Source organism: Choloepus didactylus, chromosome 7, assembly GCF_015220235.1.
Source record: "Choloepus didactylus isolate mChoDid1 chromosome 7, mChoDid1.pri, whole genome shotgun sequence".
NCBI classification, from domain to species: domain Eukaryota; kingdom Metazoa; phylum Chordata; class Mammalia; order Pilosa; family Megalonychidae; genus Choloepus; species Choloepus didactylus.
Window position 1 is genome coordinate 108,237,745 of NC_051313.1, and position 27,054 is coordinate 108,264,798.

General features: G+C 49.7%; 1 protein-coding gene across 10 annotated transcripts; it reads right to left on the reverse strand.

Annotated features, from left to right (window-relative positions):
• Positions 1 to 41: 41 nt before the first annotated feature.
• TJAP1 (tight junction associated protein 1) lies at positions 42 to 26,536 on the reverse strand. Of its 10 annotated transcripts, none has more exons than XM_037843453.1 (13): positions 26,519 to 26,536; positions 25,840 to 25,990; positions 22,314 to 22,419; positions 14,920 to 15,049; positions 7,665 to 7,762; positions 6,684 to 6,905; positions 5,136 to 5,164; positions 4,191 to 4,352; positions 3,904 to 3,970; positions 3,627 to 3,656; positions 2,762 to 2,869; positions 2,552 to 2,635; positions 42 to 1,848 (listed from the first exon to the last, which is right to left on the reverse strand). In XM_037843453.1, the coding sequence occupies exons 6-13, from the start codon at positions 6,876 to 6,878 to the stop codon at positions 748 to 750; spliced, it is 1,776 nt and encodes a 591-aa protein (XP_037699381.1). In that variant the 5' UTR covers positions 6,879 to 6,905; positions 7,665 to 7,762; positions 14,920 to 15,049; positions 22,314 to 22,419; positions 25,840 to 25,990; positions 26,519 to 26,536; the 3' UTR covers positions 42 to 747. The 10 variants fall into 10 exon arrangements, with proteins under 10 accessions (XP_037699381.1, XP_037699382.1, XP_037699380.1 ...); XM_037843454.1 differs by lacking the exon at positions 26,519 to 26,536 and adding an exon at positions 26,470 to 26,486; XM_037843452.1 differs by lacking the exon at positions 26,519 to 26,536 and adding an exon at positions 15,141 to 15,252 and having other exon boundaries at positions 25,840 to 26,244.
• Between the last annotated feature and the right edge of the window lie 518 nt (positions 26,537 to 27,054).

The following is a 27,054-nucleotide window of genomic DNA, read 5'->3' on the forward strand; positions in this document are numbered from 1 at the left end:
TGAGTAGGAGGCAGAGAATCAGTAAGAGACAAATCAGGCAATACCAGTAAAATAGTTTTATTTGATTTTAAAATAGTCATCAATGTGAAAATTCCCCAAAGCTGGGAGTAACAGTCTAGAGCCAAGGTTGGGAGAGGGGCCAGGCCCCACCCAGAGCCCAGCTTGAGGCCCTTGAACCCCACCCTTCACTCCCTTCCAGAAGGAGGAAGGAAACAGCCAGGAGCACCCTGAGTCAGCCCTCCCTCTCATCCCCCTGGAGCCAACCGTGCCAAGCCCCTTAAAGGCAGCAGCTCCCACAGAGGATATGGGGGGAGAGGGAAGCAGGGAAAATACAGAAATTGGAGGTTAATAACCCCAACCACAACTCCCTGCAAAAAGCAAACAAAACTCAGATAAGAAAGGCAGCTGGAGGGTAAACATGGATGCAACAAACCCTAAGCTCCCCAAACAGCCCAACCTGGATGAAGCTGGTCAAAGGAAAGTTCCTGAGACCCAGCTGCAAGTTACCTTCAGAAGATAAATAATCCAAGAAAAGGGTAATGCCATGGGGCAGGCTGGTGCCTGTCACAACACAAATGAAAGGCCTGGTGTAGCCCCTCTCTGGACCCCACCTACACAGGAAACAGAGCCGTAAAGACTTGGGAAAGCATGAGGGCTGGGGCTGGGCTGGGCTGGGGACCCTGAGCTGCAAGGGAAGGGCCCTCATGCAGCCCTGGTGCAGCAATGGCAGGAAGGCAAGCAGAGACCTTAGTTGAGCAGATTGCCCTGCTCTTGGGCCTGGGTCAGGCTGTCCTTGCGGTGCAGGTGGTGCACGCCCATCCTCTTGGGGCTGCGCTGGGGGCGACTGGAGCTGGGCAGTGACCAGGCCCTGCCCTCAGTGTGGGAAGTACCAGGCCCCTCCTCTGTGCCACCATCACTGGGCAGCAAGCTCTGACGCTCCTCCTCGGGGCTGATGGGAAGGTTTAGCTCTTCCTCTTCCTCCTCCTTGGGAAAGCCAGAGTCAGGTTCTGTGGGCAGCAAAAGCCCACTTTCATTGAGTGGGGAAAAAGTTGCCTGAACCTCATCATCTCGGTCAGTGGGGCTAAGGGCAAAATGTTGCTGCAGCTCAGGGAGCACATCACGTCCGAAAGCCGTGCGCTGGGCCACAGCAGCAGGTGGTGGAGTGCGGTCCACAAATGCCCGCTGCCAGCTGGCCAGCAGGTCCTCCTCAGAGCTGGCTGAGCTGGCCTGGGAGCTGAGTACTGGGGCACCTGGGCTGGCCTGGTGATTGGGTGAGGCCTGGGCTGAGGCAGGACTGCTAGGGACCGGGCTGGGGCGGGCCCGCTCACTCCCTTCTTCCACCAGGCTCAGGGATATAGCCTGGCGGGTAGCGTAAGTGCAGTTGGGCAGGGGGCTGTTGTGGGGGATCCGCACCTTATCCTCAGAGAACTCTATTACCTTGCGGCCAGGATACAGCGGGTGTGGAGGGGATGGGGTAGGGTAGGGACTCAGCTTTTCAAAGGCTGGCAGGGGCAGCTCCTCCTCTGGGGAGCCCCTAGCAGTGCCCAGAGAACTGCACTCCCCATTGGGCTGGGGGCTGGGGCTGCCAGGGTCCAGGGGACTGGCTGGGTCACCTGGGGCACCCCCACTCATGTCCACATGCACAAAGACGTCCTCGGCCAAAGGTCGCCCAGTACTGCCCGACTGAGCCGAGTTAAGCAGTAGAGACTCTGGCTTCTCCAACACCCGGGCAATGACTGAGGTGGGCACCACAGCCCCTGGGGCCAGACTGGGGGCAGGACCCGGGCTGGCAGCCTCCTGATCACTGTGCAGATGCTTCTGAACCATGTCCTGTAGCTCACAGGGCAGCTGGAGTAAAGAAGCAGGAGAAGGGAAGAGAGACATGAATGGTTCAGCCTAAGATAGCCAACTCATGGCAAAAATAATGGCTACGCAAGTACTACCGTGTGCTTGGCACTATGCTAGCTCCTGTGTAACAAGTACACCAAGGTATATCCCAGTCCACACACAAACTGAGGCTCAGGAAGGGTAAAATAACATGAAGCTCTTCATTTGCACAGCCAAGATTTGAACCCAGATCTGCTGCTGAGGCCCACCTACTCTCAAACTTCTCCTATCTTCTCCACCTCAGTGGTGGCTTTTGCCCAAACCAGACACAAGTTTGTAGCATCTGTAGTGACCAGCAGCCTTGGAAATACCCCCACTCCTGCAGGACCCTTGGATCTGGGGTCTAGAGTTTGTTCCTTGGGGTAAGTAAATCATATACTCTATGGCCAACCCCTCCTGTCTGCGTGGACTCCTGGAATTGAGGCCCTCTCTCCCAATCTCTGTTCCAGAACAGGGCCAGCCTACAGTCCTAGTGAGAGGCCTTGACAAGGAGGACACCAAACAGTGGCAGAAATGACTAGCTTAAGAGGCAACATGGAGGCAAGGAGAAAGCAAAGTGGAAAGTGGTGTTAATGGCTGGGTGACAGAGAGAGGTGCAGAAACTAGACTTAGAGGAGTCCTGAAAAGACTGAAATGGGGTCGGGGGTGGGTGGGGGTTACTCACATCAGCAAACTTGTGGTTACGGAAGTGGGACTTGTTGCACTTGAGGAGCTGCACAGCCAGGTTGCAGTCTAGCCGGTACCGTTCCTGCAGGTATGGACCTGGGTCAGAACTTGGTCCTGCCCAAGGGAGCAGGCAGGGCCTGCCTAAAGCCAGCCCCAGGTGAGGAAGGATCCCAACTGGTGGGCCGCAGGGCAGGCACAATGCACATACATTGAGCTCCTCCAGTTTGTTGATGGTGTTCTTGGCATCCAGCAGCTTGTTGGTCAGCTCCACGATCTCCCAGTCCAATGTCTTCCTATCCATCTCAGCCTTCTTGATCTGAGGCATGATACTTGTGGTAAACCCAGCCCACACCCCAACCAGTACCTGCTCCCCCTTCTGCCTCCTCCCAGTCCAGGCACAGGAAGCCACAGTTGCTAGGGCAGCCAAGGCAGACAGAGCAGAGGCAGATGAAGCACAAACAGGAGACCAGGCACCTTTCCTGCTCTCTAAGCTGGCTATTGAGCAGAGGAGGGGCCAGGGTTTTCCGAGCATGACCTATTGCCACCTGGGCCCAGGACACTTTCCACTCCTTCATGGAGGTTGAGGGGCTCTAAGCACCAGACAAGGAAGGTGGTCCCTCATAGGCAATAACTAGGCACATCCTGGGGCTAAGGCCTATGTGTGAAGCGATCTCCAGGATCAGGCTTGGAAAAGGGTGGAGGGAGTGGGGTTGGGAGGCAGCTGGGGGTGCCTGTGAGATTATCTCATTAAGCAGGGAGAGAGCTGCAAGCTCAAAAAATGGCCTTCTAACCCTCAGTTCATGGACTGAAGATGGGCTTGCTGCCACTGCAGCCAAAAAGTGGTGAGTGTTCAGTGGTAACATCAATCAGTACCTCTGCCTGAGCCAAGAACAGGCTCCCCAGCTGTCCCCCAAGGAGGGGACTGACTCTACTGCATGGGCCTCAAACAGGGAAGACGAAAGGGGTGGGGGCACTCAAGAGGCAGAGGGAAACAGCCAGGGTCCCATCAAGCCCAGATCTCAGCTGAGGAGGAGGCCAGGGCAAGGGAAAAAACACACAAACTCAGACGCAACTGCAAAAATCCAGCTGTGGCTAAGAGAGGCCTGAGAGGACAGTGCGGCAGCGACGGTGGCAGCATGAGGGAGAAGACGAGGAGAGAAGAGAAACAGTGTGAGCATTAAGACAGTCCTGCATTGCACAGCACACCACAGTCCCCTCCCCACCACTACTGCCCCATCCCCCCATCTCCTCCCCAAGCCCAGGGCAGAATGGCATTGCCCTGGCAAGTTCTAGGCCCCCTGCTCTGCTGGAAACACAGTGCCAGCCAAACTGCCCTGCTGCACAGGTTACCAGAGTGTGCAGCTTGTCCTCCAACTCCTGGTTGGTCCGCTGGGAAGCCGTGTAACTGTTCTGCAACCTGTAGAGGAATACAGAGCTGACCCCTGGATCAAGATCCTGTTTTTCAGGCCCAGCTCTTCCCCTTCTCACTATAGGATCTTGTGCAAGTCATTATCTGAGCCCCCACCCCGAACTTCAGTTTTGTCAGATGATCTCTGAAATGCCTCTTCTACTAAACTTCTGTGAATGGGGAGAAGCATGTATGTATGTATGTGTGTCCTGGCCCCTCATTCCCACACCTGCGGAACTTGTCCTTAAACTTGTCCAGCTCCTCACGGCTCTGGCCCAGCTCCAGCTCCAGGCAGTCCTGCCCAATTTCCAGCTCACGCTCCAGGGCCTCAGAGCGCCTGGTGGCCAATGCCAGGCGCCGACGAAGCTCTTCGTTCTCCTGCTGCAAAAGCCTGGCAGGGTGAGAAGTCAAGGGCTGAAGGGGCATCAGAGGTAGAAGGATTTGCCTTGGAGCCCTAGGCCAGGCTCAGGAAGGAGGGAGTAGGGATGATATGAGGACTGGCAATTGGAGGCAAAAGGACTTGAGACTCAGTCTGAGACTGGGGCTGCATGTCCCACAAATCTGCTAGCCCTGAGAACACGGCTTGGTTGGAGGATGGAGGGAGAACAGAAGCAGTGGTAGGAGACAGTCTGATCCCTCTTCACTGGAAAAGAATGAGTAGACATATTGGGGGGGGGGGGGTGCAGCTCCCAGTCTCAGTCTCTGGTTACAGCCCAAGCCAACCAGCCACCAAGCCCCCAGCTCCAGTTTCCCCACGGTACAATCAGGCAACTACATTATTAATCTCGTGGAAATCTAGCCCAGTACTGCCCTCCTCTCCAGAGGCCTCAAATGGCTGATAGGGCTTCAGAGAGGCAACTGGCATAGGAAGGCCACTCTATTCTCTCTGGGGGCAGGAACTGGGGAAGGGCTCCCTGGCAAAAGAAGGGCCCTGGGAGCACTCTACCTCCTGGTTCCAAGTTCCCTCAGAGCCCACAAGGAACAACAAAACCCCTTCTTCCAGAAGGAATATCCACAACATCAAGCCTCCTCCCAGAGTCCCTAAAACACACCACACCAGCCTTTACCTCTACCTAATCCAAAGAAAAGCCCGACTATACCAATAGCCTAGCCTGGAGCTAAGAGGGACAGGTTGAAGCAAGGCAGGGCAATGTCTGGGGCAGCAGATACTCACTTCATCCTCTCTGCATCAGTCAGCAACTCCTGGGTAAAAAAGAACAGAAGCTTGAGGCTCAGCTCTAGACCACCAGCCTCTGGTTGGCCCAACCTCCAAACAGCCCTGGAAGGGGCTGTGTCTGAAGCCCACAGACTGTCACAGTAGGGGTGGGCTGAAGGGCCCTGGAGAGATGGAGGAGGCAGTCCAGCAAATCCAAAGACTAAGACTGGGAGCTCCCCATCCCCCGTCCCTTGCCAAGCAGAAGATTCCAGGGCACCTCCCAACTTCCACCCTCACCCACACCAGCTCCAATCCCTCTCTAGTCCTAAAGTCAGTTTACCGATGGGTCCTGGCACACATGCTACCTCTACCCAGCCCCTCTCAGCCGTTCACCAGACTCCTAGTGAGCCCTGCCTCCACACAGGGATAGCAAAGAACTTACAGAGGAATGAAGAAATCAGGCCAAGCTACAGAAGGTTCTAAGACCCCTGGGGGAGAAGACAGGGACAGAATCAGGACCACCAGGCCTGGGAGGAACAAGTGCATGGCTGAAGGGGAGTCTCTGGGCTAATCCTGACTGAGGAGTGCCTTGCCTTGCTCCTAACCCTCTCTCCCATCCTCCTCAATCTCCTACGTCAGTCATGGCCCAAGAGTTAGAGCTCAGCTAACCAAAAAGCAGAGCAGGCCCATGCTGTGGCAACAGAGAATTTCCAAGGGACCCACTCCAAACAGAGCCAACTGCTTCAGAACTCCAGAGGCACAGGCAAGAAAATGAGGGTGGTTGGCCCAGATCATGCAATGGTTGCCAATGACATCTGGCTTTCATCCTGCTCCACCACTTACTCACTAAATGACCTTGAGCAACATGCTTAACCTCATTGAGCCCGTTTCCTCATCTACAAAACCCAGCACAGCACCTGGCATTTTTAATGTTTTCTCCTCAAATCTGGCCAAAGTATGCCATGGTACACCTGATGCTCAGTGTCTGTTGACCCTCAAGTTCTTTAAATGTGCTCCATGTACTGCATCAGGGTAGAAAGGTGGCAGCAAAGTGAATAACCACCACAATACTCATTTCCTCCCTTTGGTAAGCGTAATGAAGGACGATAACTCCAATGTGGAGAATGTTTGACAGTTAACTCTAAGGCGGAAACTAACAGAGTTCCAGGTAGGGAGTATGTATTTAACAAATGTTTGCTAAATGAAGCAGAGCTGGAGGGAGGGCTGGATTTCCTGGAGAGAGTTGCTCTGGTGGGGAGTAGCTGGAGCACCACCTCCTACTTCTAAAAGGGCTGCAGGTTGAATGGCTCTCCTCCACCAGTGGAGGACAAGAATCCCAGTCTCCAGCAGGTATGCCCTCTCAGTATGCCTTCCTGCTGGGCTACCTCTTGCAGGGAAATAAGACTGTATGAGATGATTTCTGCTGAGCTACAAAGACTCTGGGGTTCCCCAATGTGTGAGCATATACTCACAGATGTCCCCTATGAGCCTACACTGCCCCCCATCACCACTGCTGCAGCTAGGAGACATCAGCCCTGGATCAGCAATGCCATACCCTCTCCCCACCTCAGAGGACCAGGGATCAGGCGTGAGAATCAGCCAGGCTCCCAGCCTCAAGGGCCTGCTCCTGCTAGCTGGGGCGGGGGTGCCAATCTTGCAGACCTCCTCATCAAGCCGGGATCCAGGGATGTCCAGCCGCAGCTCCCGATGCTCAGGTGGTGCCTTACGGTAGGGTTTCTTAGCAGGGGCTGCACTGGTCATTCTGCAAGGCAAGGACTCCTCAACCTGCTGTGGGGAGGCAAGGAAGGAGGAGGTTCAGATGTGGTCAAAAGGCCTTTGGACTGAGAAAAGACAGGTGGTAAAAGGGAACGTGTTGGTACCATCACACAGGCAAATAGGCTTTTGGCCATGGCTGGGGTTATCAGAAGGGGCTGGACTTTGCTATGTCAGCCCCCAGGGGTACAGAGAATTTTGGAGGGTGGGGCATGGGTCCAATGGGAAACAGGAAAAGTAGAAGCTGTGTGGCCCAGGGCAGGGTACAGAGACTGGGGACCAGGAAGAGGGGGTTATGCCCTAAAAGCTAAAGCAGAGAGTCTAAAGACCAGCCCACCATTCTCCCGTGTGGCCTTAGAAGGAAAAAGACCTCAGAGGGAAAAACTGCTCTCTATGCCTCAGTTTTCTTCATTCTAAATTGGAGATAAGAATAGCACCAATTTCATCAGGTTGTTGCAAAGATTAAATGAGCTAATTAATGTAAGTACTAACAACAGTGCCTGGCATTTAGAAAACGTTCAATAAAAGTTAGCCTTAAAAAATTTCACAACCAGAAAATAAGGTTTGAAGATGTTCACACAACACAGGCCCTTCATTTGGGACTCTTCAAGCTTGAAAGAACTGTCTGGCTAAAGCCACCGAAGACTGAGGCCCTCTGGTCTCCACCACTCTTTTCACCAGCCCCCACCAAGAGGGGCCACCTGCCTGCCCCCTCACCTGCCAGCCTCCCCAGACAGAGCCAAGTGGGGGGCACAGGCCTCATCAGGAACATACCGTCTGTCTGTCGGCAGCTCCCTCTGTTCCACTGTCCGGGAGTTAGCCCTCGGCTCTTCGCATCCCACAGCCCCTCCACTTCCTCTAGCCAACAGCTCCTGAAACCAGAGAAGGGAAGAAAGTGGAAACCAGGTATCAGCCGCCTGTCAGTGCCACAGGCCTGCCTGCCCAGTCAGGGACCTAGAAGGCCCCCCAGGGAGAGCCAGGCAGGAAAGCTATAGAACAGGAGGTGAGAGAGGAAGAAGTGGAGGCGGGGAGAGGACTGGAAGCACTGGGTTCTTGCCTTTCTTCCTGAAAATAGTTACAGACCCAGAAGAGAGAGACATGAGACATAGGTCTGTGCATATGTTCATGGTCTCAGTTTATCACGCTGCCAATTCTAGAATATCCCCCAACCCCACATCTGCCCTGTTCATCTTACAGGCCTCTCAGGGTCTGCACACAACTAAAGAGATTTGGGGAACACAGGTTGCAGAAGACAACACCAGGGAAAAACCAAATAGAGAACCAGGCAGATGGACAGAGATGATACTGCAAAGAAAGTTCCCCTGCCCTAGCAGTATTTCTACAAGGAGCTTAAAGACTACTTTGAGATAAGAAGGGATATGTCCAGGAGAGAAAATCTGAAAAGGCAGCATTTTAGAGCAGTGGTTTCCGACCAGGGAGATTTTTGCCCTTCACCCTACCCCCAGGTACATTTGGCAGTGTCTGGAGACAAAATTTTTGTTTTTTGTGACGGGATGCTACTGGCACCTAGTGGGTAGAGGCCAGGATGCTGCTAAACATCCTATAGTGCACAGGCCAGCCCCCATTACAAAGAATTATTAGTGCAAAATGTTAACAGTGCCAAGGTTGAGAAACCTTGATGTAGAGAAAACCCAGGTCTGGGAAGCCCAGACACCTGGGTACCAGGTTCAGTGCCCTTTCTGACACACTGTGTGGCCCTAGTAAGTCCTGCCTCACTGGATAAGGCTGTTTCTAACCTACACGAGGAGGCTGGACTGAATGATCTGTGAGGTCTCCTCCAGGTCTTGGGGGTCAGAGCTCTGCTCCCACTCCTCCCTGGGTCCCACCTGTAATAAGCTGGGCTGCAGCATGGAGGCAGCAGCCACCACAGGGCTCAGTGGAGACAGTAACCGTAGGTGGCCTTCTGGGCATAAAGAACAATCTGCCCTCTACCCCCACCCCAACAACCTAAATGGAGATGGGGGCTGAGGGAAGCCTTGCGGGCTGAAGCATGTGTTCCTGCTGTCAGGACATGCCCTGGCCATGACTCCTGTCACATTCCAAGGGGGCCTGAGGCAAGAAGAATGGTGAGGGTATCGGAAGGGAAGGGAAGCAGGAGTGGCCTCCCTCCTCTGTCTGGGCAGCCTGGTCCCTGGCTTGGGGTTCTGGGGAGAGCTGGGGTGGGGCAGCACAGGCACGAGCCGCCAACCTCCGCCTCTTTGATGGTGAGGCAGAACATGTCCCCACAGGGCACAAGCAGCATGTTGTTGGGGCTGACTCCCTGCGCAGGAATCCAGACAAGCCTGAAAGGACAGCATGTCCCAGGGTTATCGGGGAACAAACAAGTCACCCCATAGCCTCCCTGTCTGCCCCTCCAGAGCACCCTAGGGTGGGGGCTCTTATGACCTGGGGGAGAAGCCAAGGAAGTCCCAAATGAGTTCAGACGCCTGGGTTTTGATACTCAAGAGATGCAGGCGGTATATATGTGCAGGGGCACAACTGAATTGGAAAAGGAGGTAGTGAGCCTTAGCCAAACACAGTAGTAAGAGATACAGGTAGTCAAAAGCGCCTACAAAATCAAGGGAGGCGCGGGACAGCTAGCCTCTCTGCCTTCCCCCCTCTCTTGGGAAACATGAGGTCCCTGGCTCGCTTCCCCTTCTGCTCCCGTCAGCTGAGTAAGTAACCCCTTCCTCCCTGCAGGCCCCTTCATGACCCCTCCTCTCTAACTCAGCCTCTTCTTTACTTCCCTACCCCTCTGAATGCCCACTCTAGGCACCAGGACACTGTGTGAGTGGTGGGCAGGTAGGGAGGACATTAAACATGCTCAGGGACCTGAATTCTACCTGTAAGGAGAGCTGCCTCACTCCATGCCCCCACAGCCCTGGCTCTAGTTGCCACACAACCTACAGCTCATCCTGCCTCACCTACTAAAAATGCTCCTGCCCATAAGTCCCCACACCATCCCCTAGCACATATTTCCAGGGCTTCCACAGCTAAAGATAATCAGGCCTGCTAAGTAGGGAAGGGAGTATGGATGTTGCTGGCAGTAAGAAGAGTGGTAAATCCAGACACGAACACTCTGGGAATGGTGGTGGAGATGGGGGTAGTCTCTCCTACCAGAGCCTACTCTTTCCAAACATTTCAGAGTCACAGGGAAGGGGAACCACTCCCAATAGTGAAGCAGAAGGCAAGGCCCACCAGGGAGGAAGTCCAGCAGGAGCCTAGAGTATTCCCCAACACAAGTCCACAAGGAAGAGTCTGTGCCTCTTCCTGCCCCATATCTATAAATACCTGGGTGTGTCAGGGCACCCAAGCCCTAGCCCCAACTTTCAAAATCTACTCAGTATCCCAGATCCAGCCCAGGAGGGGCCTACAATTCCGGCACTGAAAAGGAATACAATGAGGCCTGGCATCCCACTGTTCTTTCCTCGAAGTGCTACAGGGAAGTTAAGAACTGACCACAGCAGGAGAGCAATGCCAGGTCCAGTGGAGAACAAAGCAAGAAACTCAGGCTGGAAGGCAGCAGAGCAGTCCCTCCAGGAAGACCCAACTACCAGGTATTCCCTCCATTGGCCACATCTTCACCCAAAGTTTTCCCAGGAATGTTTCAGCCCAAGGAGGACTCCAAATCCCGTGTTCAGAAGAGGAGGCTGGACAACTCAGAATGGGATATGGGCCATGATGAGCAAGCAGCAGCCAGGGATAGCCTCTGCAGCCTCTTGGTCTCTGGATGCTGAGGGGGTACACAGTACCTCCAAGAAAATGGGTCTTATCTAGGAGAAGGTCTGGAAATCAACATGGAAGAATCCCACTCCCACCCTAAACTACCTGAGCCTCCAGGAATTGGGAGCAGATGACTACCAGGACGTGGGGCTACCAGATCATATACTAGGTTTGAGGCTGAGGGGCAGGGCTGGGTTTAGTCTGGCTGACCAAGACTGGCCTGGGGCTCCTTGGGCTGCACCTGTACTGCTGAAGGAGCTACTCAAGGCAGCAGCTATCCCCTCCACATCCCAGGAAGGTGAGGTGAGAAGGGAAAGCAGCTCAGCTTACCCCTCACTGGTCTCCCCTCCCACTACCCCCATCTTCGCCATCCCACCTAACCCCACCCCGTTTCTCTTCTGCATAGCATTCATTCTTCACTTACTCAAAATCAGTTCAAGGAGAGACTCTACCCCATATCTGCTGGGGTGGAGAAGGGGTGATAGCTTTCTAATTGCCCTGTTGCAATCTGCCACTCGTGCAGGCCGCCTGTTGCCGCCTGCCCTGCATTAAATACCTTCTCCCTGATTACAGCCCCATGGGGCACGATTAGCTGCCTCCAGAGAACAAAGTCTACTTTCACTAGAAATGGAACTAGGCCCGCACAGCAAACCTGCACCATGCACCACTGAACAGCTGAGCAGAGAGTGAGGCAGAGAGAGATGTAAGAAGAAATCTGCATCAGAAACTGGCTGAACAGTGTCCTTTAATCAAAGGACAAAAAATCTGCCAAGCAACACTAACCAGGAGTGGGTAGGGAAGGGGTACATGTATGTGGCCAGGGGCTTCCACTGTGGTCAGAGGTCACTGTCTGCTGGAGACAGAGTGGGTAAGAGAGAAAACTCTTGGAGTTAGGGGTGGGGAATGGGAAGTTAATGTTCAATGAGTACAGAGTTTCCGTTTGGGGTAATGGATGGTGGTGATGGTAGCACAACATTGTGAATGTAAATAACACTACTGAATTGTGTACATGAAGGCAGTTAACATGGGAAATCCTATGTTGTGAATATATATTACCACAATAAAAAAAATAAAAATAAAAACAAAGCAAAGAGAAAGAGAGAAATCTCTTCTAAGTCCTGAGCCTCTCCACACTATCCTTACTCCTACTTCCAGCAAACACCCATAGGAAGCAGCAGCCAAAGGTTCAAGTCCAAGAACCAAGAGAGAGAACCCTCCCTTTCACTTCATCCTGCCATCCTTTCCATGGACCTGCCCAATGCCCAGGGCAAAGTCAAAGGTGCAGGAGAGGAAGGGAGGTCCATACACCGAGCTTTCTCCCTGAGACTCAGAGGCCACGCATGGCTGACTCCAGGGGTGTAAGAGAAGTGCTGAGGTCACTACATGCTTCTCTCACCAGAGCTGAGTCTTACAGAACACAAATTTGGAGTTACACAGCTCAAAGTGTAGCTAGGGGCAGAAAGGCCCCAGGACTCCAACCCTTCCCCAACACCCTCCCAGGAGAGGGAAACAGGGTTGATTCCAGAATGGATATGGCTCCTTGCCTTTTCAAACTTCAACCTTCCCCTACTGGACACCTCCTCCAGATCCCCAAGTTATGCACTACAGCCTAACTCTACAGCCCCAGTGGCCCTGATTCAGCTGCCCAGCCCCTGAGAGAAAGACAGTTCCCTATCTCTGCACATCGCCAACACCCCCATTCAGAGAGTACTACCCACTACACCTGGGCTCAGATCATTGCCAAAAACCTACTGACTTGCCTTTCTGCTCACAGTTGTCACTGAATCAAGCAGGCAAGGGACCTTGAGGGGTCAATGAACCCAATCTTTTGAACCAGGAAGGCCCACACATCACCATGGAAATTGTTAAAGTGATTCTTCATAATTCATGCAATGAAAGTCAAATGAAAGTTAATCACTTTGTTGTATGCTGCCTTAAATCTCTTGGAATCTAGCAGGATATAAATAAACACAGGCCCTTCCTAAAGCCTTAATCAACAAAGAAAACATGAATGTCTGATCACACAGGGACATGAGCTTCCCCTGCAGGAATCATCCTGAACTATAAATCCTGGATGTACCCTCTGTACCCTGCAGGCCTGGGGGGCTGTACACCCTTTGGGACAGGCTATACTCTTGAAGTCTGGCTGCTTCTGGAGCACCCTGAAATCCAGGCTCTGCAATGCACTGAGGCCCAGGAAACAAAAAACCACCCTATAAGGGCCAACCCGGTGACCAAGAGACCTTGTAGTGGCCCTGAGGATTGCCCACAAGAACCCTCACCACATCAGTACAGCCCCCCTCTACCTTGCCAGCCAGTGAACAGCAGAGAAGCCCCCAGCACAGTGAGCTGATCCTACCAACGCTGGGTTCAGCCTTCCCCACGCTGTCCCCTGGGTGCCCCTCCCACTGGCCACCAGCTCCCAGTTTCCGGCATGCAGCTGTCCCTGAAATACATGAGCAAAGCCCTCAGCAATCCTGGGCGCGTGGCAGGCAGGCAGCCAAAAGCTCATGGGGTGGGGCCTGGACCCATGACTAGGCTGGAAGATGCCGGTCTGTGCCCAGACCAGCCCTTCTTGCTGCCCTAGATGCTGAGAGGCCTGTCAACCCCAATAGCTATGCCTACCGCCCCTCTGGCAAACACAATCTCACCCCTTGGGAAGCTGCCTGCAGCCCTGACCTGGCCCCCTGCCTGCTCTAAGAGGAACAGATTGACAGGTTTTTGCAAGCCAGAAAGGATGGGAATTATTCTGCCCCGAAGTAATCCTGAGAACTCAAAACTAGTGCAGGTGACCTGCTGAGAGCACACCTGGCTCTCTACTTGAACAAATACCTCAAAGTCCATCTACCTGGCCTCTCAGCCAAGCAAACACTTGAAAGGGACAAAGGGCTAAAAGACCACTGATGATGATCCAAGCCAACCAAACTCCCCCTCATAAATGAGGGCCAAAAAGAATCCCCAAAATCATAGCGAGCACTTGGCATTAAATCCCATGCCCTCTCCTAAAAAAGGACAAAGTGAAGGGGTGGTCCTGAACAAGTCCTCAACTCCAAGCCCCTTTTGCTTCCCTGGTCAGAGCCAAGCCACAAAAACCCTCCAGTTTGCTAAACCCTTAGTTCAGGGTCCCCAAACATCCATGCAGCACCTACACCCTCTCACACATTTACACACAAACACCACGCACTTAGACTCTCACACATCCACATGGCCACGCTAGTAGACAGGTCCCTAAAAGAACAGGATGCACTTAGAGGCCCTTCAGGTCTCAAGTATCCCCCATTCAGCCTACCCAATACTGCATTGCCTCGAGAGCCTGGAGATACAGAGACTCTAAAGAATTACCTGCATGGAACAACAGGGAGCCCAAACAATGAACCTTCCTGTCATCTCCAGAACCCCTCTTCTCCTTTCCATAACAGGCTGCACTCACCAGTCTTCCAATGTCAGCCCAGGGCCTCTTCTGGGCCCACTGTGCAGTCAAAAATCCTGCCCCATCTCAGGCTGAAGCACCCTTCCCAGCCCTTCTTGACTAAAGTCCACCTGAAGCTCCAGATGTGGAAAGGGTGTAAGGGGGTCAAACTCCACCCACTCCACCTCCCAGAGCAATGGTCACCAATGGGAGCTACATCTCAGACAGGTACCTGGCTCTGGGCTTCAGCTGTCAGTTTTAGTGTCTTCATTCTTCTACCCAGGGAGTTCCCCGCAGCCAAGACAAAGATTTCCTCAACTTCCCCAATCCCAAAGGGGAACTTTGCAACTGATCCCAAATTATTATCCAGGGGTGAGAAAAATAAGGGCACTATCCAACTTGCCCCCTGCAATAAAGAAAGGAAAAGATCTGGTCTAGGAGGAAATTCCCTTTCCACTCCGGTTCTATCTGTCTCTGAGGCCTGAGAAGCAGAAAGAGCATGGTAACTGAGAGAAATTCTCAAACTCCATGGAGCTAACAAAGCACACAGGTTAAACAAAAATGCCAACCAATTTTTTTTAAGGGAGAACTGTGGAGCATGGTGCTGACAGGGAGAAGGGGTATGAGGGTGGGGAGAGGCATGTCCAGCAGTAAGCTGGCAGATGGGCAGATGGTCACGCATAGGAAACCGCTCTCCTGTCCACGAAGGCGACACAGCCCCATCCCCAGCAGGGAGACTGGGAAAATGGAGGGAACAAGAGAGCAGAGAAGGTGGCAGGATGTAAGCTAAGGGACAGAGACTGCTAGGCTATGGGGAGGAATAGAGGGAAAAGGCAAGGCACTGCTGGTGGCACCCCCAGGGCAGATTAGCTGGCCAAGGTCAGAAGTCAGACTCACAGGGTTAGTGTCTTCTCCCCAACCAGCCAGCTCTCCTGGTTAGTACGGTGAGCGACAGACTCATGGCAGACGCCCTCCAGGCACTCCATATAAACAGATAGCTTGGTTTGTGAGCAGCCCAGATCCGGAGCTGCAAAGAGAGAGCAGAAGGAATGCCAAGCTGCAGGATGCCCAAGGGTACACGCTGCAGTTCCTGACAGGGGAGGCACCTCCAGACTTACCAACAGACCCTCAGGGGGTTTCTCCCGTCCAGATATCAAGCTGGGTGGAAGTGTGACCCTCACCCTGCCAACCAGTGAGTCCAGCTTACTGACCCCCAGGTGACAAGGTGCTCTGGTTAGGCAACAAAAAGAGAGGACAGCTGTTGGGGAAGGGAACACTGCTACAGGGGGATGGGGGTAGGGTGGGGGGGGGGCAAGCTCCTGTCTTGCCTATTTCACAAACACTGCCACCAGGCTGCACCAGGGCACTGGGGAGGCCAGTCAGAAACAGTGAAAGCTGGGTTGTAAGAACAAAGCCATCCACAGCTGCAGCCACTACCCATCCCATGCCTGTGCCAGCAGATTCCATCCTACCACCTCCCATAGGCTCCCCAGAGAAGAGCTGAGAGAGAACCAGCCCAGGGATCAGAAGGCTGTGACAGAAGCTACATCAGATAGCACAGTACAATGGGGCAGTGTGTGATCTAGCCAGTCAAGGAAAGATGTGGCACATTGCCATCTCACAGTTTCTGAAAGAGCCAGGGGGGTGGTGCTTCCTAGGGAGTCAGCCTAAGAGCAAACCACAGAGCAAGGACACAGGCAACAGCCAGGGCCCCCAGACTCCAACAGGGACCATTCCACCCACTCGGAAGGAGCAATGCCCAGGAAAGCTAGCTTTCCCATCACTGCAAGCCCAGAGAACAGCAGCAATAACTCTTTCCTGAAGTCCACAGAACCACCCTGGTTTAGAAATCTCAAGGCAAATGCAGCCACAGCAGCAGAGTCCGAGACCCCTCAGATGTAACTCCTGGGGTAACAGGTTAGGAAAGCTACAGATGAGAGGGATCCTCTCTTCTGTTCTGGGAAGCTCTACAGTCACTGTGATGACACGGGTGGAAAGGAGAGAAGAGTGACCACCCTAGCCCCAGAGCTGCACCTGGCCCTTCTCCCAAGCCAGAGTCAAGATTACTGCAGGCAGGAAAAGCTTTACAGGCTTCCCATGGGCTTCCCAATCACCTCCTCACTGGGTTTTCCATATTGCTCTGACAAAAGCCCCAAAGCTCAAAAAGGCCAAGGCCTGACCATGGAGGAGATGAGACAGGTGTCCAGAAGAAAAAGACAGCTCTTCCCATAGGCCCTGATCTCTCCCTAGACTGGCAAGAAAGCACAGCCACTGCCAGGCTACCTTCAGAATCCTCATCTGCAAGACAACACAAAACATAGGCGGGTCTGGTTCAAAAAGGCAAATGGCAAGTGACCTGGCAAATTCAAGGTTTCAGAAACCAGGACTTGCTTATCACTAAATTAGGGACTGAGAAATCAGATAATTTTTCTCTTTTCCTAACCAATGATGAAAGAATGAAGGGGAGAACAACATGTAAAATGGGAGTGCTGATGCCCACAAAGATTTTATTTCCATCCTGATTTCAACTAGGACAATCCCTGGCAGACAATTTCATCTCAGAATAAGAAAATTATTCCTGCTGTGGGAAGAACCTCTTGCAAAGCTTTTCAACCTTCCCAGGGAGCCAGCCCTGGAGGATGCCACCAAGCTGGGGAGGAAGGCTAGAGCCAGGCTCCTCAAAAACTCCCATAGGGACTACTCGACCCTTGGATAAATGGCTAAGTGAACAGAACAAGCTGAAGAACAGTATGTATTATAATTGAGTTTTTGTTGTTGCTGTTTTAAGGCAATACATGTTTAGGCAATGTCTAGAAGTATAAAAAATGACTAGAATGATCCATGGTAAACGGTTAACAGTTTCCTTCCTCTGGGGAAAGGGCCTAGGTAGAAGTGGGAGAAGAAAAGGGGAATCTTTTTACTCTTTATTTCATATCCTTTTCTGTATAGATATAGATGGTATTTTATACAAAGGACATGTATTATGTTTATGATGAAAACCAACAATTCCTGACAGACAAGACCCTCCATCTGCACTGGGCTTTAGTTCCTGAAGCACTTTTCCTTCCATTATATTTCCTAAGACCCTTACAGCCGAGTGAGGCCCACAGAACAGGCAGCAGTACTCCCATTTTATGGATAACACAACTGAGGTTCAGAGAATACAAGTGAATTCCTGAAGACCACAGGCAGAGTGGGACAAAACCCAGTTCTGTATCCAATTCCAGCTCAAAGCATGGAAAGCTGTCTCCTCTAGGGAATCACAGGAAAGCCAGGACAATTCTGCCTTGATATAAAGACCCTTAAAGGCCTCTGAGATTGAATTCTCCACTTGGCTTACATGTGAGGATGCAGAGAGGCCACTGCTCAGTACTGAAAACGTCTAAGCAGCGAGTTCTATCCTACAGGCTAGCTGAGTGGAAGCACAGGGCTTTTCTGGTCTAGGCTGACTTCCCAAGAGGCAGTCCCTCTGCTCAAGGAGCGGTGCTAAGTTCCTAGCCATAGTTCACTGTGAGAGCACATAGTTTCTCACAAATAAGTGACCATGTTCTTTACAGATTCCAAACATCACCTAGCAGTCTGCAACTAACACAGAGGACCATGGTCCCACCCTACTTACTGGCAGTCAAGGAGACATGATACCCTTGAAGTCTATAGTACACAGACAATCCAGTGGAGCCAGCCCACCCAACCTCCTCTCAAATCTGCTTACCATACAATGCAGCTTATCGCTGATGACCTCAGCGGGGATAGCCACCATGCCCACCCCCACACTGAGGGGAGAGCAGGAGAGCCCAGGGCAAACACCACTTTTGGCTATTGGTTTCACCCTTTTGATTCACCTAGACGTTAACAAGGTTGTAGTAAACCCTAGCTATGAGCACAGAAAACATCTAGATGGACTAGGGATACTACGAAGAGATACAACCAGAAAAGCAAGCAGGTAACAGCCAGCAATGAAAGGTGCTGATGAACAACGAAGAAGAGGCCTGCTGCTAAAGACATTTTAGAGATGCTAATTAAGCAAGAAAAGCTACTGGCAGGGACTTCACCTCCTCTTTTAACCCCTTCCTGCTGGTTTAAGGAAGTATTATTGGAATATAAAAAGGTACAAAAAGGGGGGAGACAACTGAAGCCAAGCACCTGGAAGATCATTTAACCACATTACTTCAACCCCAGAAGATAATTACTAATGCTATGTTAACACTATCACCTGTTGCTTATGCAGGGCCTGCCTTGTTTAAGAGCTCAAAAGGTTTTCCCAGATAGCCATCATTTGCCTTAATCTCTCTGAGGAAGGACTGAAACGCAAAGTAACCAGGATTGCTCAGCACTTACAATGAATGGCCTAAATGCTCAGCCTTCAGAGGTAAAGGATCTTGTCCTCAGTGGGAAAGACAAGTTAACAACACCACTTGCACTCTAGCGTGGTAAATGCTCTGAGAGCACAGAGACAGGCGCCTAGCTGGGACAGGGGATTAAGGACTAGACAAGAAGGCCACCCTCCAGAGAACTCAGACAAAATATTCCTCATCTGATGTGAGCTCACACTGGAGTACCACATGGCATTATACAATTATAATCATACAATGAAGAGGTCTAGATTTACGGAAACAAATTCCTTTGGTGTTTGCTGTGAACATGTGCCCAAAGGACTACCCCATCAACTACACTAAGAAAGGACCAGAGTCTCAGCTACCAGCTGGCCAACATAGCCCTTTAGCTTGACTAAACTTGAACCAGGCTTCTCCCAGACTCCAGATTCCTGATCTTCTACTCACCCTGATCTACTCACCCTACCCTTACATTCTCCAGGTGCCTGAGAGACTCCTGATGAGGCAGTCCATCTCCCTCTCCCTCCCTGTGGGTCCTTACAGACTCAGGTGGCCAATTACTGCAAAGGAAACCATTCTGAACCTAGTGGTCCTAATTGCAATCTCAGAACAGTAAATCCCTCACTACTCTCCCTTACTATCTTCCAGTGCTTTTCAACCAATCCATTCCCAGCCCTTAAAAAGCTTGGTGTCCTTTGTTTCAAAGGAGTTGAGTTGTTTCCGAGTGGAGTGCTCCTCTCTCTCCCCTACCATGGTAGCTATGAACAAAGTCATCTTTGCCTGTTTCACACTGTTGGGTGCAGTTTCTTTTCTTTGACACTGCCCCATTTCTGGGGAGCATCAATTAAGCCTGTTCTGTGGCATGAAACCATCAAAGCCGTGAGGAAACGGGCCGAGAAGTCTGGCTTCCTTAATGCATCAATGTGATGTGTTTCATCAGTTTCACCCAACATTTTTTAGTCCATAAAACACTGGAGAACATGGATCCTGAAACTAGCAGTCATTCACTGTTTATAGGCTTCTGTCCATCCACAGTCTTAACTACATTAGGAAGCCATCTCTACCCACCCCCATTTGTATCCACCAACCTCTCCAGGAAGACTGGAGAAAGCCCAGTGTCACGATCCATCAAAGAAATCATCATGACACAAGAGATGGGATGAAGCACCAAAAATCTTTTGCACAAGCTGCTCATTGATGATGTCCCTAAGCTCACCACTTTTACTGCTTCATCCCAAGAAAGGAGACAGTGGTGGACTGAATTGTATGCCTCAGTTTGGACATGTTCTTGGTCTGCATTCCAGTGAGTGTGGATCCATTGTAAATAAAATCTCTTCAAGAAGTTACTTCAGTTAAGGTGTGGCCCAAGGAATAAGGTTGGGCTTTAATCCAGATTACTGGAGTCCTTTATAAACAGAAAGAAAGTCAGACAAAGGGAGAAGCCAAGTGGAGCAACCAAAAGCCAAAAGTCAGTGGAACCCAAAGGAGAAAGTAGAAATTGCCATGTGCATTATCATGTGATGGAAAAGCCAAGGAATCTCAAAGATTGCCAGCCAACCAGAAGATACCAACCCCTCACAGGAAGCAAGCCTTCTGGCCTCTGAAACCATGAACCAATAAATTCTTGTTGTTGAGCCAGCTAGGAAACTGAGATTTTCTCAGTTTTACTCCCCTCCTCAAAAATGCTCCTAGCTACCTGGCAAAAATCAAAAGGTTTATTCTAGCTTGAATAAAACAAAGCCTTTTCTTATTCAGTTTTCTAAAATGGGATTCATTCATTCAACAAATATTTACTAAGTGTACTTCATATGCCAGGCACCATACTACATGTGATAAACTCAATATTCCTAAAAAAAAATGATAATGTCACTCATTTTATAGAGAGAAGGCCAAGGCTTCTACCAATTAAGCACCTTGTCCAAAGTCACACAGCTGGTGAATGGCAGAGTTATGATTTAAACCAAGCCTGCCAGGCTCCAAAAATCAGATTATGTATATCAGACTTCTCCCTACCCCCTCACTCCTTGTGATCAGGGGGGAAACTAGACCTGTAAAAGAGACAGACAAGTAAACAGAACTTACTGTGCAACATGGTAAGTACCAGAAGAGAGAGAGAAATTGTTATGGGGGCAAAGAGGAGGAAATGAAAGCCAAGGAAGGCTTCTTACTACATGTGACAAAAGAGCTGAACCTTAGGAATGAGCAAAATTTCAGAGGCTGAGGTAGGCATTCTGGACAGAGTGAAGTACACAAAGAAGAATAAAGAAAATAGATGGCCATAACAGATTCCAGAGCAGTGGGAAATTTAGGAGCAATGAACCACAAGGCAGATGAGGTAGAGTGGCAACTCAGGCTAGAGGACTGGTTTTTGATCCAGAGTATAAAGAACCTTTTTGAATGCCAAGCTAAAGAGTATGGGCTTTATCCTAAACATAAGGGAGAACCCTGGGCTTAGAACCCTTTAAGTGAAGAGACTTTGGTATGGTTTTTTTTTTTTTTCCCCTTCACTCTGCAACCTCTTTTATTCCCCATATATAATATAAAATATATTCCTCCAGATACCAGATATAAATATAATTCATTATTTTTCATACCTACTTTTTATTCCATAATATGAACTACCATAAGTCAGGCAAGCATTCCCTATTTCCCTATAGATAATCAGATTTTCTTTCCCTTTTTTTTTTAACTACAAATTTTGCTGCTGTAAATATCTATTATTTGTTTAGAAGGGCATTAAAGAGGGTTGGGTCTCAAAGGAAGTGACATTTAAGCTGAGACTGAAGGACAAAAAGTAAGGTAAGAGGTGGAAGAGGGAAAGTTGGAAAGGCATTCCAGACAGCTGGACCAGCATGTGCAAAGGCCTAGAGGCTAGAAAGACCGAGTAAAATTCAGGAAACTATTAAGAGGCTAAATTAAGATAAGAATTGAGGGCCAGGATTTACACAGAGATCTTTAGCATGCAATATATGGTAGTGAGATGGTGAAGGGATTGGATTCAAAGATAATACATGAATAAGGGGGTTATAAGAAAAAATTATTTATACAACAACAAAATAAAATGTAAAGGCAGAAAACTGGCTCAAAATCCATCAGCCTTCATCTGGTAATTCAATCATTTGTTAAAATGTGACCTGAATCCAGAAACTGAGGACTTCTACCAAAACACAAAGGTATACTCTAAAGAGGTGACATGTTTCAGCGTGTGTGCTAACTGAAGCACAAATCAAGATAAAGTATATTATCCTGAGATATGTGGCTCCTAAAAGCTAATGGGGGGGAGGGGGGAGCAAAGACTGACAGATGCTAATTCTCCAACTCACATATGCCACAATAACTAGAAAAGTTCACCACAGGGTTGGGTCAGCATTCCCAGGGAAAGTCCTGAGCGGTTTCCCTGAAATCTGCTTAGGCATCAGGCGCGTGCCTATCCTGATGGCAGGATGGAGGGTCATTTACTGAAGAAAAAAATGGGCCCTGAGGGTGTGTTAAATAGACAGGACATGACTCAGAATGAGGGGGAAGAGTTAGTCCAACATACAGGGCAAAGGAAAGCCAGTCAATCAAGCCCTGGGCACACCTCTGCCCCAAGGCTGTGCATGGCTTCCTGCCCAGCTAAAGAGAAAGGCACTGGCTGTGCCAGTGCCTCCTCAGACAACACAAGCTTCAACGGAAGCACGTTTGTTTTCTACTTTTTCCCCCTCAAGTTGGGGAGAGGGACCTGTTTAAAGTGCCACCTATTTTTTTTCTCTGTAGTTTGCTTTTTTAAAAAGAAAGATGACAGCCAGACTGTCTATGAATTTAACATTAAAGCTATTTCAACTGCTCATGCTGGTGATCAAAGTCAGAAATGAGCTTTACATTTCTACATTCACACACAACACAAACACACATACACAAACACAACACACGCCGTAAAGGCATCTTTAGAGTGGATCCTAATGTCAGTTTACTTACCAAATGAGGCCCAGGGTCCTCCAAAGGGCAGTTACAAAGTTGAATCATAAAGAGTGAGCCCAGATTTGGCAAACACGGCACAGCGGTTCTTCCCTCATCACAGTCCCTGCATCAGTTATTATGTTGTGAGAGGAACAAAAGTGCTATGGTTAAGAGCTCAGCGCCCAAAAATTTTTTTAAAAAACCAAAATAATTTTACTACAAGAAAACACAGGTATGTATTTAACCATGACAAACATGAACCAGGATATGGTAAAACAAATGAGATACAAACTTCCATTCAGCATATTAAAAAGTTAACTTCATAGAAAAATTAAAAATTTTTAAAAATTCAATTGCCAAAGCCACAGTGCCTCAGTTCAAATCTCAACTCTGCCATTCACTACCTGGATGACCTTGAGCAAATTACTTAACAGCTCTGGGCCTCCATTATCTCATCTGTAAAATGGGATAATAGCAGTATCTACTCATAGGGTTACTGACAAAGATTAGTTAGTACACATAAAGCACTTACAACAGTGCCAGGCACATAAAATAATTTCAGTAAGCACTAGCTATTATCATTATTGCTCCCCAGAAAAGATACTATATAATCTCACAGCTTCAAACAGGAAATCAGTAGCATTTTCGTATCACTTTCAAGAGCTTAATGAAGATATTCCCACTACACTGCAAAATCAACACCATCCCAAAGCTGTTCCTCATGTCTAGTTAGAATGGAACCCAACAACAGGCTACCAGCACAAACGAGTACCAGGTCCTCCATAGAAAGGCACTAGGTTCAAACACAAAGAAGAAATTGTGCTGAGATCTGACTAGTCTAATAACAACTAATATTCATTGAGCGTAAGGCACTATTCTAAGTACTTTAATGTATAAACTTATTTAACCCTCACAACAACCCTATGAGATAGGTACTCTTATCATCTCCAATTGATAGATAAGAAAGCTGAGGCAGAGAGTATAAGCAACTTCTAAAGGTAATGAGCTAAAAAGCCAGGATTTGAATTAGGCAGCCCGGTTCTAGAGTTAGTGCTCACCACACTGTCCTTGTTGGTTACAACTTCCAACAGGGCACACACAGGTTGTCCTCAGAAAGACAAGGTTCTCAACCTTTTAGAAACAAAGTCAAAGCTAATTAGCATCAGCTCTTCAGATAACTGAAGGTACTGAAGCTGGTCTAGTAACAGTGATTTGGATTGGTCTGTCTGGAGTAAGCCTTTCTATTGGTGGGGGAGATGGAAGTAGCAGCAGCAGAAGATGAATCCTAGATTAAACCAGACCTCTCAGTCCAATGAAAGAGCAGATGCTGGTACTGAAATGGGCTTCATAAACAAGCCAGCTCATATCTCTGGCTTGGTCTTAAAGACAGGACATCAAAAGAAGTAAGGAGCACATTCATCCCACTCTCTGGCTCCAGTCTCCTTCCCTTTTCTCTAAGCCCATGTCCACAATCACTCAGGCCATGCTTGCTTTGGCTAGTGAAACAAATTTTTTTTTTCTTTTAAATGTCATTTGATGGGGAGAATGCAAAGGAAGAGAAGAAAGCTACCAGAAGAGAAAAAGGCAAGTTCCACAATCCTTTCCTCCATCACCACACAGTCCACACTATAAAGCAGCTTTAGCCAGCTCTCCACAAGTATCAGGCATCTCAAGGCACAGGCAGTGCTGGGATAAATATCCCCAGAGCTTCACACCAGTCACCTTGAGCTTCTACTATAAACTGATCTGGGTTTCTTCTCTCCAATCCCAACCTGCCTTTCTTCCTCCTTGGAGCACCCCTCCCCCACCCCACCAAATCCACATCCCCAGAGGAAAAGAACAAAAGAAGTAGATGAGTAGCAAGAATGAATAATTCAGGGGGATAGGGACAAAAAGAACATAAATGGTCAGTGGGCACCACCCGAAATTTGTTTTCTCATGACTCCCCACCATCTATCACCCACCAATCTCCACTTCCAGGCAAGATGCCAACTGAAGATGTGATGGGGAGATCAAAGGAGAGACAGTGAGGATATAGAGAACTGCTTGTAACAGGGGTGTGTTAAAAATACTTCCAGCCTGATTTCTAGGTTCCTGCCCACTCCTGATCACACAAGTGAAAGCACACAAGGCTCAATCCTACACCCAAAGCTCAAAAACCATCCTTCAAACATGGCAAAAGAGCCCGGGGCTTGGAGAAGCCCAGTGTGGCAGCATCCAGCTCCGAAGAGCTGGAGCTGGAGCCATCACTGCCACTGTTGTGGAGCTAGGTCACCACCATGGCTTGCTGGATCCCAACCAAGAAGCAGAAATACAGAGTTGCAATCCATAATTATAATGCCTCTCAAGATATGGAGCTGTCCTTGCAGATGATTCAGTTCACCTTCTGGAGATATATGAGGGTTGATACAGAGGATATAGCTTTCAAAATAAATCTAAAAATACTTTCTCTGAAACATATATCCATTTGAAAGAGGCAACTGTGAATGAATGAGGGCATGATTCCAAGTGAGCTTCCACTGGTGCAAGAGCTCACCTCCACTCTATGAGAATGGGCTATCACCAGGAGCAAGCTCTATGTGAAAAAGGCCACACTCTTCCACCAGCTGCAGCAGATGTCCTACTGCCTTACTGACTGGAAGTCACAGATCCTGTCTGGAACACTCATGAAAGATAAATTGGCAGCACTCAAGAAGGTCACAGTCAAAACTGATCACGGAACCAAGTAAGCCAGGACTGACACTTCACTGAGAGTTTGGAAAATGATGCTAAGGATGCTATTCATGGGGAGGTTTTGATCTTGGAGTTGCCAAAGGATAATGTTTACTGCTGTCTTAGAACAATGCTTCCTTCTCTTTGAAAAATTTAATTTTTAAAAATTAAAAAAAAAATTTTATAGTACCTTCCATGCACCAGACCCTGTGCTGGACCTGTGATCTCAAGGAGATTACAATTAAATGGGGAACATAGGATTTGGATTCAAGAAACTCCAACACAAAACAAAGTCAAAGTAATAGCATCAGAAGCTGACACTTTTAGATTCCTGGGACTGCATTTATTCTCATAATGGATTTTAAATCAATCTCAATATCTATCAATCTCTCTCTCTCTCTCTCTCTCTCTCTCACACACACACACACACACTGTCTTCCCTTAACTGGGACCAATTTTAGTGTGTGACAACCAGATTTGCTGGAATAGTAAAAAAGCATTTATAGTCTATCGATTATGTCTACAATGTCCTCTAAAGAGTTAATCACTTCATTAATCTTCTGATTAGCTCCAGTAAACATGTAGACTCGAGATATTACTGCCTTTTGGAAAATGAGTAATTCAGTAAATTTAACAAAATTTATGGTAGCCCAAGTGTGTCTGGGGGGGAGGGGGGGGAGATGTCCTGCAATCTAAGCACAATACTAACTAGGGACCACAGGCAAAGAGTGCCCTTCTCAGATTAAATGCTTCTCAACATCACTCCACAGCCCATGCATCCTGCTCCCAGGGAGCGAGTCAGTCAAAAGTCTGTCCCTGAAGACCACCTTACCCGCTCTGGGGTTGGGCTGGGGCAAGTTGCTACGTCTTCTTCCCAAGCAGCACTGCGATTTCGTCCAGTCCCTGGGTCCCCTGAGTCTTCAGCTGAAATTGGGGCAGATGCTGTGGCCTGGGATAGGTGCTGTGGAGAGGCTGATCTAAGCCTGGAAGAGGGTCATGCGACTGACTTTAGTTCCCTCCTTAGCAGACCTGCCCAGCATCCTCTAGGTCTCTTTTCTCCCCCTCCCCACTATCTCTCTGCACCTTTCCCCTCGCACTGGCTCGGTGTAGTCGGGCCTCAGCCCCATGCTGAAGGATTTCCCTCCTAGGCTCCAGGCTTTACTCCCAGTTAAGAAATTCCCCTCCAATTCGTGGCTTTGCTTCTCCAGGGACTACACAACACCTACTTCGGGTCCCCTTGCCCCCGACCCCCCCCCCAAGGCTGCCACTGGATCCTAGGGCCCCTCCCCTCCGCCCTTAAACTCCCTTTTTTTTCCCTCTCCGCCCCAACCTTTCCGCGATTCCATTTTCTCTTCCCAACCCCAGAGCTAGCCCCTCCTTCGTCCCTACTTCGTGATAGGGTCCCCACGACCCCAGCCGGACTCTAGCCTCCCAGCCTGATTACTCTAATCCCACAACAAACTTTGAGCCGCCGCCCGCCGCCCGCCGCCCGCCGCCCGCCGCTTTCAGACCGCCATCTTGCCGCGGGGCAGGCCGGGTAGTGACCGGGGCCGCGGGAATCCCCACGCACTCGGCGCCTCGCGTCATCGGGGGCGGGATCTGGGGGGCGGGGCCTCGGGCTGGGGAAGCAGGGCACCCGGTGATGGAGAAAGATGGGCTTCTCCTATGAACAGCGATTGGGATCCTGGCCGCCAGAGAAGGAAGGAGGCGTCAGGAGAGGGGCAATAGCTGGAAGAAAAAAGACTCTGGTACCTAATATGCATTGACCCTCAATAAGTATTTGTTGTGTTAAATTCAATGAACATGAGACGAAGGAGAATTTTTAAAATAATAGCAATAAGGAAACAGCACAAAATATAGCGGGAGAGTCGTGCCACTGCCCTGGGTGAAGGCTTTCCAAGGTTCCAGCCTGGCACACGGACACTTGCATGACCCAATCCCTTCCACCTTCACTAGCCTCTTTTTCCACCTCTCCCCGGGACTTCAGGTTCCCAAATTGTCTTGTGTTTTCAGGCCATCCAGCCTTAAATTTTCTAAGCTCTTTCCT

Coding starts and splice junctions, on each gene's coding strand:
- TJAP1 (XM_037843453.1), bottom strand. CDS start 6,878: ATGACCAGTGCAGCCCCTGCTAAGAAACCCTACCGTAAGGCACCACCT. Junction 2,870..3,626: donor GCCACAGCTGGATTTTTGCA/GTTGCGTCTGAG, acceptor ATCATGCCTCAG/ATCAAGAAGGCTGAGATGGA. Junction 2,636..2,761: donor ACAAACTGGAGGAGCTCAAT/GTATGTGCATTG, acceptor CCATACCTGCAG/GAACGGTACCGGCTAGACTG.